At 41.2% G+C, this 20,512-nt stretch overlaps 2 protein-coding genes across 9 annotated transcripts in view; one reads left to right on the forward strand and one right to left on the reverse strand.

The window, feature by feature from the left end:
- Window positions 1-20,512, reverse strand: part of Nrl (neural retina leucine zipper) — a 283,758-nt gene that overhangs the window by 125,330 nt on the left and 137,916 nt on the right. The window lies entirely within an intron of this gene.
- Window positions 3,028-11,044, forward strand: LOC114079041 (dehydrogenase/reductase SDR family member 2, mitochondrial-like). The gene is made up of 8 exons (XM_071607775.1): window positions 3,028-3,177; window positions 3,860-4,037; window positions 4,553-4,654; window positions 5,344-5,414; window positions 9,604-9,655; window positions 9,973-10,107; window positions 10,367-10,422; window positions 10,677-11,044. Exons 1-8 carry the CDS (start codon window positions 3,038-3,040, stop codon window positions 10,786-10,788), a joined length of 846 nt encoding a protein of 281 aa, XP_071463876.1. The 5' UTR covers window positions 3,028-3,037; the 3' UTR covers window positions 10,789-11,044.

Here is a 20,512-nt window from a genome sequence, read left to right on the forward strand (position 1 = left end):
GGATCTTACTAAAGCAATAAAAATGTCCTAAGGCTAACTTAATGTGCTGGCTGCAGTACTTGGTGAAGTTACTAAAAAAGTCATTGAAATCTACACTTACATTTTATGACATGTAAAACAGATTTAGATAAAGTTTTCTCTTTAAAAAAAAAATCAACTTTCCAGATCTTCAATGTCCATTTGTGGTTTTTCCTAAAGATGGTCTGCTTGAAAAAGCACCTAATGTTTACAGTTATATAAAATGCCCTGTCCCACTCCCCTTTTTGTCAGGAAAGTTCAAAAAGCAAGACGGTCACCATCTTTTCCTGCCCTTATTTTTGCAGTGGTGTGTTGGCTCAGTGAAGAAAGCCAGGTGCAACCAAAAGATTCTTCTAAGTACCAGTGTGGGATGCCTTCTTTAGTGATGGATGCCTTAGAGCTTCTTGTCTTCCTCAAACTGTCACTTAATTTGGTTAAGAGTGGAGCCTGGTATTAGAAATTAAGTGTTTTAACCTGTGTTGAGATGTCCTGAGTTCTGATATATTGTGAGAGGAGCAGGGGTGTGTTGACAGTTTTCATTAGGCACCCCACCTTTCCACACCTTGGCTCTTATCAAAGAACACACATGGGGGTTCATGCTACAAGAGCCCAGCAACAGCAGCACTGACACAAAACATTCAGTGCTGAAACTAGTCTTCCCAGGTGTTTAGATGTATGTAATTCTTTCTGGCTCTTTCCAACACTCATCCATAGGTTGTGTTTTTAGCCAGGGAAAAACTCACCTTTGAACAGATGAAGCTGATCTGTTCAGTGACACTGCCTGACTTATCTAGATACACTGGATAAAAGCCACAAACAAAACTTTCACTTGACGTTATCAGATTCAATACAAGTTCTTCAGGAAAGTGGGGAAAGCATATTTTATGAAGTCACATCGTGAGATACATAATCCAGGTCCATGATCACCACTGAAGACACCAGGTCCATTTCACAGTCAGGTCCATTTTGAAGTCTTTTGTACATTTCCCCTAAACTTTCTGATAACATTTTCCAAATATTCAAAAATATTTTACAATAAACATGTATCCTTTTTTTAAAAGCACAATAATAGAAGCTCCTTTTCCTGGGTCAACATAGGCATCACATTCCCTGGGATATTTTATCTACCCACCCCCACCCCAAGGTTAAGTTAGGTATCCTTCCCTTCCCTATGCTCTCAGAAACCTGTGTTAATGATATTTTGCTCCTACCACATGTACTATAATCATTTATTTTTTCTGCAGGCATAGCTCAGACTGAGTTCCTTGAAAACCAAAATTAGGATAGAATTTTCTTTGTATTCTGAGCACCCAGTTCAGAGTAGGTTCCCAATGAATGTCCATCGAATGAATGAAAATATGAGTATATTCCTAGGCTCTGTGTCTTTTTCCAAAATAAAGGGAGACCAATTGGAGAAAAAAAAAGAAGAAGAGAAAGAGGAGACACAGACAGACAGACACTGAGCTTTTTCTTCTTTCAAGCAAATTTTTTCCTTGCCCAAAAGATAGAGAACAGGCTTTGGGAAAGGAGACAATGATTCTGTCCTTGGACAAATTGAAGCCCCAGAGATTTAAGAATAAACTTCCTGCCAGGCACATGCCTGTAATCCCAGCAGCTGGGGCGGGGGGGGGGGGGGGGGGGTGGTAAGAGGATGATGAGTTCAAAACCAGCCTCAGCAATGGTGAGGCACCAAGCAACTCAGTGAAATCCTGTCTCTAAATAAAATACAAAATAAGACTGGAGATGTGGCTCAGTGGTCAAGTGCCCCTGAGTTCAATCCCCAGTAACAATAAATAAATAAATAAACTTCAGTTATAAGGAACCATAATGAATGAGTAGAATTGTAGGAGTTGAATTTCTGAGAAAAAAAAGATTATGAATTTGTCTTTAAGGTTTGCTTCAAAAGCACTTCAAAAACACTTATCTGCTCTGATATTTGCTGAAGATTTACTTAAGTCAAAGTGCTTAAATAAGAGAATTGGTTTTATGTAAATATGGTACATTCACATGCATAGATCTGTGGACATTTGAGCAGAAGGTCAGTAACTTAAATATCAGGAAAACACAAGTTTTCCCTGCACACAAAGCCTGATGGCACCCAGCGCCTGAGCACTTAAATCAGGAATGGCTACTTTACTTACAATAAATGTTTTGAGACCAAACCTGGATTGATACAACCAACAGCCTGGGTGAGCTATCTGACCTGCCCTAAGGAATTTTAACAACGGTCCAGTGGGTTCCCTAAGAAAGTATTGTGTCACTGCAGCCAGATCTTCTTTCGCTCATTTATTCATTCACTCAACAAATGCCAATAAGCAGTTACTAGACACTGGGCATCCTGCTGGAAGTGATAAACACAACACAGTCACTTAGGGTTAGTGAGATAAAATTTAGAAGAGAAGTAAGCACAGGAATTAAGAAGTCACCTTGAGAATATAAAAAATCAGTATGGGGTGGTGGTTTGAAAGGACTCCCCTCATGTGCTGAAAACATGGGATGAAAAGCAGCCAGAGCAGAAAACCGCAGGCAGGGACTGAGGTGTATCCTATGACTTGAGGTGAGAGACCTACAGGGGATAAAAAGGGGTAAAGCTCATCACTGGAAGCAGCTGTGAGCTACTTGGATGTTAGTACCCTACAGTTTACAGATCCCTTTCACATCTGAAACTTAATTTACTTGGTCCTTCCATAGCCAACCTGTGAACTAACTGTTCTAGGGAGTCTCGATGAATAAATATTTATTGAACCTCTGTGTGTATGTTAGGATTTGATTCCAGACAAATAGAAACCATCCAGTTAAAGAGGAGAGAGTAAATATGGAGAATTCTGTGTGCATAAAACCACTGGAAGGACTAGAGATGCAGGCTCTAGGCTGGACTTCTAGTGGTGACCCTGGACCAGCCCAGCTCTTGCCCAGTATACTTCACTCTTTTGAATCCACTTATTGGAACTGTCATTGCCTTTTTAGAGGGCTTCCTCCCTGGACCAAGCTCACCAGAGGAAAGACAACAGAAATACCCATGTTTGGGCCCCTGACCTGGGGTTGGAAGAACTTCCTGCCCAGTGCAACTCTGCTCTCCATGAGAAGCACCAGCAGTGTGGCCAATAGTAGTCTCAAACTGGTCAACAAAGTCGCAGTGGTCACAGGATCCACAAATGGGTGAGAGCAATTCTGGGAACTGAGGCGGTATGGGTGTCTTGGGAGTTCATCCCCACAAAGCAAAACCTACCGGGTTTATGTGCTTGTAGGAGTATGGAGGGAATCCTAAAGAGATCCTAAGAGAAACAATGACAGCAGAAAAAATCCAGGAAGGAGACAAAGTCAGTGCAGGCTGTGTTACCAAGATGGTCTGCTACAGGTCAGAGAGTGATGGGTCCACATGCTCAGAGAAAACATGAAACCCATCAGGGAAAGGCAGAGGGCATCCAGCCTTTGCTTCTGACCCCCATCAGTCAAGAATTGTACTCCATGGGTTATTAACCCCATCCCTCCAAGCTGCATGCCTGTGAGCCCTGTGGATTCACAGGTCTAAGGTAAGGAGCTCTAGGTTGCAGCTGCAAAGCAAACCAAAACCTTGAAGAACTAGGAATGGATTGTCAAAATACTAGTTCCAGTAAAGGAAAGCCAAAGTCTGATGTGGTACATAGGAGGTCCGGTCACACAGGACAGATGCAACCCCTCTTTATCACTTTGGGTCCTCTTACTATCCACAAGGAAGGTATGAGGTGAGCTTTTCTGAGTTAAGAGGGGGGATTCATTTAGAACTTGAGGATAAGAAATACAGCAAGAAAGGGCTCAGCCCAAGGGTGAATTGTCATATCCTTTCCATCTTTGCCTATAGGATTGGCTTCAGTATTGCCAGGCGTCTGGCCCAGGATGGGGCACACGTAATCATCAGCAGCCGGAAGCAGCAAAATGTGGACAAGGCTGTGGACACACTACAGAGGGAAGGACTGAGTGTGGTGGGCACTGTGTGTCATGTGGGGAAAGCTGAAGACCGGGAGCGACTGGTAGCCACGGTGAGGGGCATAGAAACACAGTCAGGGACGCAGGGATTCTGCTTCTCTGATCCACACTAGGAGACCAGTTACTTGTTGAGTATCAGCCAGGTCCTCCTAAGAATCTGAGAGGAATAAAGAAGTTATAGATAAGGAAGCCCTGGTTTTAAGTCAGAGCTAGCGTGATCAGGAAAACAGAGGGGTGACAGAGACATTTCAGGAAATGGTGTGAATGAGACATGTGCTGGGAAATCAACAGCCCCGCGTGCCTGGGAATAGAACATAAAAAGGCATAGGATAAGTGGGTAGGGCAAATCCCTCCCCCCCCCCCCCGCCCCTTTTTTTTTTTTTTTGGTCCAGAAGCTCAATACCTGGTTCCTAAAAGAAAGGAAATAGTCCTTCCTCCTCAGGGTTTTTCCCTTCCTGGATTTGAACCAGACACAACTCCAGGGACATTAAACAGAAATAAAGTCCCATTGTAGCAAAAGTCTTTCACCCTATGACCCTAGTCCTCAATGTCCCCTTCCCACCCACAGGCCCTGAAACACTGTGGGGGTGTGGACTTCCTGGTGTGCACAGCAGGGGTCAACCCCTTTGTTGGAAGTACCTTGGGGAGCAGTGAGCAGGTCTGGGACAAGGTGAGGTCTGGAGCAACCAAGGAGGGGTGGGTGGGACTTCATCCTCACCTTCTGAGTGCCCTCCCTACATATGAGCTCACACACCCAGAGCTGGTTCTCAGTTCCCACACATCCACCCTCCAAGCTCATTGGCACAGAGGAAGGCCAGGTACCCAGAATCCATGAGCCTCCATTTTTTCAGCTGTGACATGGTGGAAATGTGTCTAAGTTGCAGGTGCTTGCCCACTCTGTTCAGGAGCTCCCAATCTGCAGGGAGTATCCAACATAAAACCAAATCGTCACCAAAAAAAATGTAGAGCACAGAGAAGAGAGTGACTCTCTTCCTTGCCTGGAGATGCTTAGTCCTTAACACTGGCACTTCTGGGCTGTAACCCTGAAATCCAGCCTTCTCTGAATTCGCCTGCTGGTGTCTCTGCTCCTGATGAAAACTGTGTCCTTGGAGACAGGAGAGACCTGAAGACTCCAGGTCTTCAACGCCCCCCCCCCTCCAAGTCCTCAGCCTGATCTCTTTATTCCTGTACCTTCAGGAAGCCCCCACCTCCATGCATGCCAGGAAGCCCAGCACCCATCCTGCTTCCCCTTGTCAGAGATGTCATGCCCACATACTAACATGGTATATTTCCAGGTGTGGTGACATTGGTGGACTGACTGTGTCTTCCCTCCCCCACCCCTATTTGCTCTGATTTCAGATCCTGAGTGTGAATGTGAAGGCCCCAGCCCTGCTGCTGAGCCAGTTGCTGCCCCACATGGAGAACAGGGGGTGAGGGTGGGGAAAGAGAATAGGGAGAGAATTACTTGGCATCAAAGAGGGATGGGGGAAGCAAGAGTGAGAGGGGCCAGATTTGACTTAGACCTTCCTGCTTGGAAACAGGATTGGCTGAACCAGTACACAGAGACAGCAAGAGATTATCTTTCAGACTTCTGAATTTGAAAGAAAGCAAAGCATTCTATCCATTAGTGTACCCAGGGAATTTATCTTGAGTGGTCAGAGAGCCTGGCAAGAGTCCTTCTAAAAGGAAGCCAAGGGATCCACAGACAGAAGGGCCAGAGTCCCCTCAACAGTCCTGAAGTCAGAGAAGTAGAGGTGGCCTCTCTTGGGCTGCAGAAGCTCAGGCCACAAGTGTCCAGGTTGATGACCCTGAGGCTCCCCAGGGCCTTCCTGAAATCAGAGCAGTCATGTTTCTCAGTTCCATTCAACTCTTTCCTCCCAGAATTCTTAACTCTTGGACCAGCCACATCCTCTCTCTCTCTCTCCCTGGAGCCCTGTAATTTCCAAACTAGAAAGTCTTCTTCCCTGCTTCTCCCCAAAACCAAGGGCAGATGCCTACCTGGCCAGCTCCATCTTCACCAGTGAGGTGGGCCTGGGGCTGTCTCCAGCTGCTCTGGTTTTTCAATGATCTCAGCGATATGGGATATTTCCAGATATTTTTTCAGGAGCTCAGCATTTGTCCTGAGGCAGGAACAAGCTGACTGCTCAGGGAGCTAGGGGAGCTACTTTTTACCTACTGCATTGCAGACCCAGGCATTCAAGCCTCCCATTGTCTGCCTCACCTTACATCCCAGCTTCTCCTGAAGGTGCTATAGCCATTCCCATTCTAATCTTCCAGCTTGGGCCAGTCTTGTTCCTGTAATGAAATAGGTCCCTCAGGCCTCTGCTCCTACTTAGCCTTGAATCTTCTGAAAGTCAAGTCACCAGCATGGTCCTCACTCCCTCCTTAAAATATCAGAGGAGGTTTTTTCAATCTGGATTAACTGTTCTGCAGATGTAGATTTGTTACTGCTGTTTACCCGTGACCAGTCCTTTCTTCCCAAATGCTGAAATATAACACCAGAGAAGCATGCCAAGGCAAGTTTAGAGTGGAAAGTAGAGGCTTTATTAAAGGACAGCAGAAAAGACTTCTCCCGGAGGAAGAAGGGGACCCAAAAGGTGGAATCCATGGAAGGGAGAGGTCTTCCCTCTTTTATAGCTAAGGTCTTCTTTCAGCTTTCCCGCATTCCTGTCCTTTGTTCTCGGTTATCTTGCAATGATGGAATGTAGGTGGGAAAGCCCAAAGGGTGGGGGACAGGTGGGCTGAAGGAGTAATCTGGGCAGGAAGGGCCTGGGCTTTTGGATTAGCATCTCCAAGTTTGCTGAGAGCTGCTTCATTAACATTTCCATGGGATGGTCTCTGGGCCTTGGGGACATTAACATTTCAATTTCCCCAAGTGCTGCTCTGGTTTCCTGGATCCATTCCCAATAATGGCCTCCATTTTATTCATCTTACTTGATATTAGACCCGATTTACCTAACTACACTAACTACCTATGTTGTAAATCTGGCTTCAGATTTAACACCCCTCTTCCAACTAGACTGCTTCCCTTCAGTTCCTCCCCTACTGAAATCTTGGAGCAGCCACTGAATTCAGCAAGCACATATTGAGCTCCTAGTATGACCTGGGCTGCTTCTCTGTAAAATACAGCCAGGACTTCTAATAATGACTACTAAGGCCCCTTCCAGTTCCAACACAAGCACGGTGTGCTATTAGACTGAGCCATATTTTTAATAACACCACTTTTGTAGATTACAAATGGCTAAATATCAGTAATTAGTGTGGTTCTACTCAATGCAATGGTTTTCAGGCTGTTTTTAATAGCACAACAATATTCTGTATAGGAGTCCCATGTATAAAACAGACAAAAGCAGATACAGATGTGCAGTTTGAAAGGTGGATTTGGATCCTGGAGTTTACCCATTTTTTCCTCCACTTAATCCCCTGTTACTTGTCCTGGGTGTGTCTGCAGAATCTAACTTCACTAAACTGGTTGTAAACCACTAGTGTGATGAAGTTAGATGGCATGGATTTTAGAATCACAGAGATCTACCTTCAGATACATGTCCTGTCAGAGGCTACACATTCTTGGCATTTAATATCTGTGGGCCTTCATTTCCTTACCTATTAAGTAAGAATAAGGATGCTTAGAAGATCTGTTTTGAACATTCATTGACATGATAAATACATAAATTACTAAGCAAAGTGCACATAAAGAGTATATTTATGAATATTTACTATAATAAAGACATTATTTTAAATAAATATTATATACAGTATAGATTATTATATACATAGTATAATTAATTTTTAAATACTTATAATAAACATTATTTATACTACTACTATTATTTTATTAATTATGGCATCTGAGCAATTAAAAGATTGTCTTATTTAACATTTTGGACAAAGTAGTTCATGAAGGAAACTCCATCCACTTCATTCAGTTTCCATTCATTCTTAATCTACTTGCTAAAATCCTCATTATCCTCCCTCATGACCCATTTTAAATAGAGTTTCCCATATGCTGGGGGAAAAAAAAGAATTATCAACCTAGAATTGATAGTTGCTATACCTACCAAATGCATCTTTCAAAAATTAGGGCAAAGTTATATAACATTTTCAGACAACCAAAACCATTAACTAAAGGATGTTCTAGACAATATTCTTTAGGCAGAAGGAACTAAATGATCCCATATGGAAAGTCTGAGATAAAAGTAAGAAAGGCACAGAAAAAACAGTAACATATGAACAAACTTAACCACCTATTATAAAAAGCAATAATGATGTTTTGTAGGGTTGAAATAATTAAAACATGCAAAAAAATAATATTCAAGTCAGAAAGGCAGAAATGGAGATAAGCTGTTACAAGATTTTTATGTTGTTTGAGACAAGATAAGAATATTAATTTCAAACTTTGATAGCTAAACATGCCTGTTTTACTTTCTAAGGTAACATCTACAAGAATTGCAATTGAATATTAAATATTTTTTAAACTGATAGAGAGAGAGAAATAAATAGGAAAAAATAGTCCAAAAGAGAGAATGGACAAAAAAATAAAACAGAGAACTAGGGGAATTAAAAAAAATCACAAAATTGAATGCTAGGTATTAATCCTGGATATCAGCGATTACAGTTAAAAGAAAAAGATTGTTAAGCTAGAAATTTTAACCAAATCAAAATTTTAAAATTGAATTAGATAACAATGGTAGGTTTTCCAAGTTTCTCATTTCTGTTAACTGAGTTTATAGTGCTAGGAAGGAATAGTTCTAGGAGAATTACTATTCTGGGAAAAACTAGGAATCAAGAAGGGAGCCGAGTGCTTGCTTAGCATGTGAGACACTGGGTTCAAGTCTCAGCACCATATAAAATAAAATAAATAAAGATTAAAAAAATCAAAATAGGACAGATAAACCATAGCACTTTATGCAAAGTTTCTCAACTCAACTGCTGCATTTAAAGTACACCTTTAAATCCTGCTTTACAAAGAAAGAAGTGAAAGTATCTATTTCTGGATTGTAAAGAACAGTGGTTAGCAGAGTATTATATTGTCTATGTTAAATAAAAAAAAACAAAACTAAATGTGCAGGGGGAAGAAGCAAATGCAGAGAAAGCAAAAAGGAAATAATATGGAGCAGAAATCAATGGAAAAGACAAAATATAATATATGAACCAAGGAAACAAAAAATATTTTAAAACAAATGCCTTTGACAAATTTCTGTGGGAGCTGATCAAGAAAAAAGGAAGGCAAATAACCAATATCAGAAACAATATCAGGAATAAAGATTTAAAGCACCATTAGAGATCTTGAGGCAGAAAAAAGGAATTAAGAGAATGAAGTTTAATAAAATTGACAATTTTTAAAAAATTATATGTCTTAACTAACTCAAAAGAGAGAAAATTTGGCCAGTCCTATTACTGTTCAATAACTGTAATCTATAATCATAAATATTCCTTCAGAAACAAAATCCAAACATAGATGGCTTCCCTGGCAATGTAGTTTGAGGAACATAATCAAAGACCTGCAGGAAATGGAGGTCAATCCCTCTACCTGGCCCAGGCTATTCTCACCCTCCTCCTTCTTGGTCACACACAAGATAACTGTCTTCAGCTCACATTCTACCCTCTCTGTCCTCCCAGACAAGGTTCTGTGGTCCTGGTCTCCTCAGTTGCAGCTTATCTTCCACATGCTGTAAGTATGACCATCTATGGATCCCAATTGGGTAAGAGGAAACTCTTCTCCTTTACATCTGGAAAATCAGGTACATGGAAGTAGCCAATGTTTGACAACTGCTCCCTCAGGACTACTCACATGTAAACATGATGACTCTATATCACTGATCTTGCCTTCTTGGGAACATCTTGCCACCTCCTCCAGGCACTGTCTCCCAGACTTGGCGATCAGGAGGTGTAACTGGAGTGAATTCCCAGGGCAGAACTCAGGAAATCCAAGGGACAATCCTTATCCTCAGTTCTAGCCTATTAATCTGTTTCCCTTTCTGACTACAGAAGCTGGGGGCCTACAATGCCAGTAAAACAGCCCTGCTGGGCCTCACCAAGACTCTGGCAGTGGAGCTTGCACCGAAAAACATTCGGGTAAACTGCCTAGTACCAGGATTTATCAAAACAGACTTCAGTCAAGTGGTAAGTACAGAGAAGAGCTTCTGTTCCTATACCACTGGGCACTAGGGTGCGTTTCACTTGTAAGCCATACCCCACAGAGCCTGGACTCTCAGACTTGGAAAGGTCTCTTGCTCTGTTGCTCTGGTCCACAGCTTTTGGGTTCTGCAGCAGAGTCAGAATCAGTCCTATGTAGAGAGCAAACCAAGAGTGCTCCAGAAGTCCTTCCACAACCCTAGGACTCCATCTGTATGAGCAGCACTAACCTTGACCTTTCCTTTAGCTCACTGAAGACCCAGACTTTGAGGAATATTGGAAGAAAATATTTGGAATGCAGAGGTAGGTGTGGTGAGGCAATGTCCCTTGTAGATCTGAATTAGCATCACCTCAGAACCTTCTCAAAAGATAACAGATCACAAACCATCGCTCCACTTTGGGGGATCTGACAATTTCCCCAGACCTGTGATGACCTCACAGTTCCCTACACAGCACCCACATATCTTCCTGGGTAGTTCTTGATTTCAGTATTGCATGTGAGTCAAGTACTCCTGGGAAAGTGTCACCAGCTTCACCCATCTCCTCTCTCCATGCAGAGTGGGGAAACCTGAGGAATGTGCAGGACTGGTGTCCTTCCTGTGCTCCCCAGATGCCAGCTACATCACCGGCGAGAACATTGTGATAGCCGGTTTTTCCCCCCGCCTCTGACCTCAGAGCTTGAGTTCATCTCTTCAGGCCGAAGCTTCATGTGGCCCTGGAGTCAGATTCAGCAATACTTTGTTAAGAATAACCCTGGGCTGGGGTTGTGACTCAGTGGTAGAGCACTCACCTTGCAAGTGCAAGGCCCTGGGTTCGATCCTCAGCACCACATAAAAATAAATAAATAAAGTAAAAATCAAGTGGCAGATATTTAAAAATAATAATGATAATAAGCCTGTGCTCCAAATGTGAAAATTTTGGTTCAAAACCTTCACAAACAGAAATAATAAAGGACATCAGAAGGAGGGCTTATAGTAAGAAACCATCATCAAAACCAGCTGGGTTCTGCAGCACATGCCTAAAATCCCAGCGGCTCAGGAGACTGAGACAAGAGGATTGCAAGTTCAAAGCTGGCCTCAACAAAAGCAAGGTGAGACCCTGTCTCAAAATACAAAATAGGGCTGGGAATGTGGCTCAGTAGTCCAATGCCTCTGATTTCAATCCCAGGTACAAAAAAAAAAACACCAGCTAAATCATTGTTAGCTTTGCCAGAAAACAAAATGTGTGCTTGTGAGTTTTGGCTAAAAAGAGTAAGCTAAAGTCATGCAGAGAGAGAGCTGGAAGCAGGAAAAGGCTGTTTCAGCACTAAATGCTCTCACTCGCATTTCCCCCTAACCATTCCTGTGAACCTGATATTTTAATCCCTGATTCTACATTTGAGGAAGCCAAGGCAGGGTCAATTTAAGGACAATGCTCTGAGTACACACATATAATCCATGAGCAGAAACTGAACTCCAGTCTGCCTGCACAATAGAGTGGAATCAGTGTGGAACCCGAGTCTGAGGATACAGACCAGCCCTCAGGGTCCTCTTCTCTCTGCACCTCCTGATCCTACTAGGCTAGTTCTGGTCCACCTGCACTCACACAACTCAGCCTTCCACAGTTGTGTGCCAAAGCAGAAAGGACTATCTCTCATACAATGAAATTTGACCCTTTAAGTCTGAAATTCAGGGACAGTGGCAAATCCTGCAAGTGTCCTGCCTGAATTCCCTTGACTCACATTGCAGTCACAAGCATCTTCAGTGGACAATTGAAGTCTTCCTCCCTCAAACCCCTAGGGGCCTTCTCTTTGCAGAATGGTCTGTGCATGGGGGGGTGGGGGAGTTATTGCCTGCACAGCACACATGACCAATGACGGGTGGGAGATGGGAGAGTCAACACTGCAGTGCTGGCTCCTTGACGGGACAGTGCTGGGATGCGCTCTATATAACTTCTCAGAGTGCCCAGCAGTGGGCACGCACCCTCAGCAGAAATCTGCTTCTACACCCTTAGTTGACTTTCCTCCCTTGCCTGTCTCCCTCATTGTTCTCTCTTGGTTCATCTCCCTAGGAAACATTTGCACCTGAATTTTGGTCTCAGGTCTGCTTTGGGATGATCTACACTAAAAGAGCAAATAAAACTTTTGCTATCTTTTGCTATAAAAGACTAAAAGCACAAAGTCTCATTGAGGTGACACAATGATTAATTAATACTCATTCAGTTGAGAGAATAATCTCTCAATTATTTGTAATAAACACATACAGCTAGAATCGGGCCCAAAGAGTGAGAAGTCAGAGTGGTTGTTGCTTAAAGTTGAAGTAAGTGAATGTTGTATTTGAAAAGGAATGAAGGAAAATGAAAATGTAGATAAATAATCAACATCAAACCCTATCCAAGGTTATTTTGATTCTTAAGCAAAAAGGTACCAAATACTTAGAAGCCAAGGAAGAGGTAACCCTAGAGAGGTATACACACCAGTAGCCTATGGATGTGCACCATTCAGTACAACTGAGAAAGTCAGTTCTCTCTTCTTGATGAGAAGCCTTGAAACTTTCAGACAGGTCATGTTTATCTCCACCTATCCCTGGTTGGCCTGGCCTTTTCTCTGCTGAACATTCTCGGTTCCTTCTCAGTTTTGGTCATCAGACCAGTAACATTTCCCAGCGTCACTGTATTTATTTTCTCAATTTTACATAAAGTGCCTTACAAATAGGGTGTCATGCCCCTCCACCACTACCCACCCACACCAAAGCACTGTGCAGCTTCCCACACACTCCTGAATACTAAAGACAGATTACCCAGACTTTTCCTAGATTTCTCATACAATTATTACAGATAAATTTATTTAATGCCGTAATATGTGCCAGACACAGTATGGCACTGAATCTTCACTTTTAACAGACGAGGAAACGGAGTCTTGAACCTTCCCAAAGTCACACACATAGCAAGCACTTGGGAGATTTGAACCCAGTTCCCCAAGTTTGAAGCCTATGTTCTTTTAGGTATACATAACAGTAGAATATATTTTGACGTATCATACATACATGGAGTGTAACTTCCCATTCTTGTGATTGTCCATGATGTGGAGTTACACTGGTCGTGTATTCATATATGAACATAGGAAAGTTATGTCCAATTCATTCTATTGTCTTTCCCATTCCCAAAACTCCTCCCTTCCCCCCATCCCCCTGTTCAGTCCAGTGAATCTCCACTCCCCACCCCATTGTGAGTCAGCATCTGCATATCAGAGACAACACTCAGCCTTTGGTTTTTAGGGATTGGCTTATTTCACTTAGCCTGATAATCTCTAGTCCCATACTCAAAGCCCATGTTCTTAATGAGTAAGCTATACTACAAATTAAGATATGACTCCTGTTTTTTTTCCTGTTTCTCATATAAATTTTGTTCATTTCAAGTATTTGGAATGCTATAGTTTTGATATTAAGTGTCACCCAAAGTTCCATGTGGCAAAGGCTTAGTCCTCTGTGAAGTACTTTTGGGAGGTGGTGGACACTCTAAGAGGTGGACCAGTGGGAGGTCTTTTGGTCATTGCTGTCATGCTCTTGTAAAGGCTAATGGAATCCCAGGCCCTCTACTCCCTCTTTTTAGCTTTGTGGCAGTTTGAGCAGTTTTGCTCCACCACATTCTCCACCATGATGGTGGTATTCCCTCACCACCAATCATGGACTAGAACCTCCTAAACTGTGAGCCAAAGTAAACCTTTTCTCTTTATAAGTTTATTACCTCAGGTATTTGTTACAGTGATGGAAAGCTGGCTAACACAGAGAATGACAGAGTCAATGCTTTCTTTGTCAAAAACCAATGTGAGAATTCACCAAACTCCAACCACTTTCACATGATTGACCTGCAAACCATCATTGTCCCCTAAACTCAGGAGGGGGTCAGGAGGCATCATGCTGTGAATGGAACGCAATATACAACTCACTACCTTTCCAGTGAGGTTGGCTCTAACATGTAAGCAATAAGAGAATATAAAACTAAATGGGTGAGGACTGAGGTTATGGCTCAGTAGTAGAGCACTTGCCTAGCATGTATGAGGCACAGGGTTCAATCCTCAGCACCACATATAGATAAGTGAAAAATAAAGGTTCATCAACAATTAAAAAATAGAAAAAAAAAAAAGTAAATCTCACCAAGGGAGATATGGAGAAAGAAGGGAGAATCATGGTTAGGGACAAGAGCATGTGGAGATCACACCTGAAAGAAGCAGCACAAATTGCATAGTCAGACTACATCTCTGAGAATAGCTACCCCAATGCTGAACAACTGAGTGGGCATGCTGGAATGAGCTCATTCCATAGAATGCATAATGACTGTGATTCCACGGAGGGCTCAAGAAAAGGAACAAGAAATCTACTGACATCATTGGGAAGCTCAAGGGATTTTTTAAGCAAAGAATGACCACTAGGGAGGAGTCTAATGGAACTGGTGTCCCTCTTATCAGTATAATAAGAATCTAAAACTGCAAAGGCCAGGCCACTGTAATTACTCTAACAAGCAACAATGTTTCAGTGGTTGCTAGAGATCTCTGTGTCACAGAGATCTGGGGCAAGGGCTAGTAGTAGATAAGGTGTTAAGAGTAAAGTAACAACTTCCAGATATAGTGGCACAATCCTGTAATTCCAACAATTTGGCAGTCTGAGGCAGGAAGATCACAAGTTCAAGACCAGCCTGGGACAATTTAGCAAGAGCCTGTCTCAAGATAAAACATATTAAGGACTGAGCATGATGTAGCTTAGTGGCAGAGGACCTCTGGGTTCAGTCCCCAGTACTGCAAAAAAAAAAAAAAGAAAAGAGAGAGAGAGAGAGTAATAGAACAGTTGAGCAGAAAACCATGATAATAAAAAAAATTACAATTCACATCCCAGACCTAGAATCAGACACATCTCCAAGAAATCTTGGAGTTTTTTAGGGGTGAGGCAGGGGTGGGGGAATGGTAATCTAAGATCATAATTTTATATGGGATTCAACTTTGATCTTTTTCTATACACTTTTGGATGTAAATCTGGATGTTAGGGATGCAATTCATTCAATTTCGTTGTTGATTCTAAGTTTTTTTTTCAATGGACAGAGCTAATAAACTCTGTGTGTGTGTATGTGTGTGTGTGTGTGTGTGTGTGTCTATAATGGGTTCAATGGTACCTCCAAGTCAAATTTAGAACCACGCAAAGGCCAAGGAATTCAATATCATTCTACCACAAATGTTTTTAAAACAGCTTAATTTTTTTTCAAATGCCATCCCCAACCTTTTTATACTTGGACAATATCTACATTATCAGATCCTATAACCACTGCATACAGACTCCATCTTTGCAGTTTTAGTTTTTATGAGTAACGATAATTGCAGGGGTTTTTACAGTTGTGCCATACCTGCACCATCAGAGCAGAAACCATATTGACTTCCTGATGACCTCCTTTAGTTTTAGCTCTACAAGGAGCCATATTTAATGTTCACCATCAATGTCCTTCTGGTTATTTTGATTGTCCAAAGCGTGTTCTCTAGGGGATTTTTCAGGAAGGGCTTATCAGAGTGACAGTCCCAAATTCCTCCAGGGTATGTTGGTTTTTACACCTTTGTGCTTAAAAGCCAATACCATCAGATACAAAATCCTTGGCTTACATTTTCTTTGTGTATATTAAGTGTCAGTACATTTTTTTTCCTGACAAGTAGGGGTGTTATTCTTCTGCATATATGTTTTTGGATAATAATTTCAGATGGGATTTGACTTTGATCTTTTTTCTCTACTCTTTTGGATGCAAATTTTGTTTTCCTGAATTTTCAGAAGAAAACATACAGTTCATGATAGACTTTGCAAGTTCAGAATGCTCCCTATTCTATACCTTTATGTGTTGCTCAAAAGTGGCAGTACTTTACCGAAATCTCCTGGTTCCATCTATATTGCCCCACTCCTACCTGGGCCTCCCTTCCTTCATCCCTGTTACTCTTGCCTGTTCCACTCCCAGCAGTTTCTCTCAATCCCTGCCTGAGAAAGGGACCCTGGCAGATCCTCTTCAAGATCTCTTCAAGATCCTCACAGGGACTGAACCACTCCAGCCCCTTCAGACCCTACTTGGGACCCCTTGCATCTCCCAAAATTGGAGCAGATGAGATCCCTCCCACTTTCAGCCGCTTTCCCAAAGTGGCCCACTGTGCTTGCCAGTGAATCTTGTCAGCTCTCTGGAGATTCCTGTTTTCTCAGATCCTTCAGATTCTGTCCTGCTGCTTCCATCTTCTTCCTCCCACACAGATGTTGATACCATGCAGATCTTGTAGCTGTTGGTAATTTGTTACCACTCTTATTTTGGGGTTTGTGGAAATACCTTGTCATGGAGATTTGCAAATGCTTTCCATAGGGTTAAGGTTTTGCTATCTAGTTCCTCTGTTTTAAAGACAGAATTTGGGGAGTTCAAAAACTATGCTGCTGGTAGTATACCATCTTCCCGCCCCTGAACATTTGGGGAAAAGAATGTTCCAGCAAAAGAAAATGTCCAGAGATGCTATGCTGAGGATGTAGGGACACATTAGTGTAGATGATACTGTTTAGAGCAAGAGTTTGTAAAACTGTCATGACAAGCAAGTGCTCCTTGTCAAAATAAAAATGAACCTAAGGCTCCTATGCTTTCTTTGTAAGCCCTGGGCACCCCCACAGAGCTACTGAGAATGAAGCCCATGCCCCCAACATGGCAGAAATTATTACAATAGCTTCTTGGGTTTTTAAAATTATTTTTATTTTTGTAGTTGTAGATGGACATCTTGCCTTTATTTTGTTTATTTTTTTAATGCAGTGTTAAGGATCAAACCCAGTGCCTCATACGTGCTAGGCAAGCACTCTGCCACTGAGCTACAACCCCAGCCTCTACAATAGCTTCATTGCAAACAACTTCATGATCCCTTTGAGCTCAAAATTCCTACTTCAGCACCTCACCTGGAAAACTGAGTGGAAAGAGGGCACTACTTGGAATTGATATTAGTGAGTTACTTGTATGCCTACTGATGTAGACATGTCTCTAAGTTTTATTGAAACATTACAGAAAACCAATAGAAAAGTGATACAAAGAATAAGTATAGGGCCCCACAAAATATTAAATATGAATATCTATTCATAAATTCACATAGGAGTATAAGTGTATAAATAAACAAAAATGTAAGAGAAGATACACTCCAAACTGAAAAGCGTATATTCAAAGGAGACTAGTATTAATTAGTTGGAGGTGGGAGGAGTACAAAGGAAGCTCTGAGACTTCTGAATTTTTCACACTTTTCATAATAAGAATGAATATTTGCATTATGTATAAGATGAAAATAATTAATGATATTGAAAATGTGGCAACCAACAAACCTATTCGAGAGAAGCTAAGATTAGTATAAAGTGCTAAGGGACTTCCATCAATTCTGCTGTCTCATCACTTTCTCCCCTCTTCCCTTGATTTCTCCTGACTGTCCTCACTCTACCAAATGATGCCAACTGAAAGTTAATACCTTCCTAGGTGAGTCATTGTGTCCCTAGCACATAAACAAACTGTCAATGGATGGCATACTATCAGTGAGTGAAAGGTTCAGGAAAGAATTATGGAAACTGTTAGCAGATCACATGTTCTTTCCACCTTCACCTTAACCTGTGTCTCTGTTGTGCCTGTAGCTAACTCTGGGTGTTGTGCTAACAGGCCTTACGCCAATAACAAAGAATATCCTACAGACCCCATTGTTCCTTTCTCACATCTCTTCCTCACAGCCCCTGAAGCTCTGCCCCTCTAACCTGCTGTCCCCTGTGGAAGGAGCCATGGTCTATGCCCACAACTCCACGCACTCGTGCACGTGGTCCTTTCTGCTTCCTCTCCCCTCCAGTCACCTCACTTCCAGTTCTGTTCACTCTCCTCTCATCACCTTCTCACTTTTTTTGGAAAAGCCTTATCTTTAGGCTAAGGAAATGCATTCAAACTGGAGAAGTGTTGAAGTTAACAGCACTTGAGTGGTTGAAGTTAAACATGAATTTATACACCAGAGATTCAATGAACTCCCAGGAAAAACTCTTCCCAGGGTTATTCCTGCCTCCAGTCTAGTTTAAGGATACCTCACAGAGGAGGTTTTAAGGGAAACTCTGTCACCAAGACACAGCCAAATTTTGTGTAATCCTAAAAACTCATCCACAAACTTGAGGAACTTCAATGTGCAAGGAAGTTCTTTTGAAATGGATGTGGTTGAAGTTGCAAAAAAAAAAAAATGCAAACAGAAGCACATCCTCTGAAGTCTAGAAATAGGAAGATTAAAGCACAGGATGTGTCACTTTATGTCAAGCAAACTACAGAGAAAGAGAACAGAAAAGCTTGATCCCATTTTAAATATTCCTCAGTGAGATGGGTGACAAATAGCCAAGATATTAAATCAACCAAGGTGTTCATCACAAATGAATGGATAAAGAAAATTTGACATGGTGTGCATGTATGTAATGTTATTTGACCATAAAAAGCAATGAAATCCTGTCATTTGCAGCAACATAATGGAATGGGAAAACATCATATTAAGTGAAATAAGCCAAGAACAGAAAGACAAATACTGGATATTCTCATTCACATGTGGAAGCTAAAAACAACAATCTCATAGAAAAATAAAGCAGAATAATGTTTACTAGAAGCTGGAAAGAGTAGGGGAGGGATGATAGAGAAGTTAAATAATAGATGCCAATATACTGTTAAACAGTAGGAATTTCTTCCAGTGTTCTCTAACACAATAGGGTAATTATAGTCTACAACAATGTATTATATATTTCAAAATAACTAGAAAAGTCTAAAGTCCCCCAACACATAGAAATGATAAATATCTGAGGAGATGGAAGTACTAATTACCCTGATTTGATCATTACAGATAGTCTACATGTATGGAATTATCAAACTAAAACCCATAAATATGTATAAATATTATGTCTATTAAAAATTTTAAATTATTTTAAAGTGAATTTGAAGAAAATGTTAACATCCATCTAATATTATTATCTAACTACAGTCCAACAATTTCATGGTTGTTGGAAGAATGGTTGAAGAAAATGTTAATATCCATCTAATATTATTATCTAACCACAGTCCATATTCAAATCCTATTTGAATGTTCAAATATTAAAAATATTCATTTCAATAATATTGAAATAATAATGTTTTATTAGTAGCCCATGATCCAAATTTAAATGTAAATGCTCTAAACACCTTAAATTAATAGTTAAAAAGTGTTAGATTGTATTTTTTAAAAAGTAATACCCAGCTATGCGCTATCTACAGGAAATGGATTTTAAGTATAAAATGATAAATACACTAAATGTAAAAAGATGGACAAAATGCACCATGTTATCTAATTGAAAGAGTCTGGGACTATATTAATATCAGACAAGGAAGGTTCCATAATAAAGGATATGACAGGAATAAAGAAGTAGGTCATTTCATAACAATAAGGGGGTCAGTTCATTAAAAGCACATAGCAATCCTAAATGTTCATGCATGTAATAACAGTGCTTCCAAATAGATGAAATAAAAACCGATAGAAGTACAAGAAAAATATAGACAGATCCACTCAGTGATTTAAATATATCCATAAAAGATGCAAAAATCTTATACACTGAATACTACATAACTTTGTTGAAGAAAATTAAAGATTGAGAGATACACCTTGTTCATGAGTCATAAAACCCAGTATTGTTAAGATATCAGTTTCCCTCAAATTGATTTATAAATTCAATTCATTCCCAACCAAATCCCAAATGGCTTTTATAGAATTGACAAACTGACTCTAGAATTCATATGGAAATACAGATGGTCTAGAATTGCCAAAAACAACTTTGAAAAAAATAAAAACCAGAGGTACTGTAAGGGTCCGGCGAAGCGTCGGAGGAAGAGACTACCAAGAGACTGACTCATGCAATTGCAGAAGGGGATTTATTTATTGGGGATCCATTCCAGCGCACTGGGGCTCCGTGCTCACTCAAGAAGGGAGAGCAGCCCAGAGCCCAGAGCCGGAATTGAACAATGCTTAAGTACACTTCTTGGGGAGGGCGGGGACTTTACATACATCACAGTCTCCTTTAAAATCATCATACACCGCGGGGAAAATTAAACAATTCCTAAACATGATTAGTTCATTCATTGGCGGGAACAGGTCAGGCTGGAGTGATAGGTCATTCCTAAGGAGGGGGTTACATTCAAACTGATTGGTTTAGGCCCTGCGATGCCTACGTGCAAGATCGCATAGGGCCCTAGGCTATTAATCAACTAAATGGCCAGTAGGGCGTTGTCTTAACTGCCTCAGGAATTTCTGGGTGTAGCAAAGGAACTTAACAATACCTAGTCCTTCACTTTTTAACTCAGGCCTTGCAGCTTAGGAACTTTACAATGCCCGGTCTTTTACATT

Source organism: Marmota flaviventris, chromosome 2 (assembly GCF_047511675.1).
Source record: "Marmota flaviventris isolate mMarFla1 chromosome 2, mMarFla1.hap1, whole genome shotgun sequence".
Classification (NCBI taxonomy): domain Eukaryota; kingdom Metazoa; phylum Chordata; class Mammalia; order Rodentia; family Sciuridae; genus Marmota; species Marmota flaviventris.

What these genes read in the sequence shown, in the direction of transcription:
- LOC114079041 (XM_071607775.1), top strand. Translation starts at nt 3,038, where the DNA reads ATGTTTGGGCCCCTGACCTGGGGTTGGAAGAACTTCCTGCCCAGTGCA. An exon ending in GTGAGCAGGTCTGGGACAAG is followed by an intron (nt 4,655 to 5,343) that starts GTGAGGTCTGGA and finishes CTCTGATTTCAG; the next exon opens with ATCCTGAGTGTGAATGTGAA. An exon ending in AAACAGACTTCAGTCAAGTG is followed by an intron (nt 10,108 to 10,366) that starts GTAAGTACAGAG and finishes CCTTTCCTTTAG; the next exon opens with CTCACTGAAGACCCAGACTT.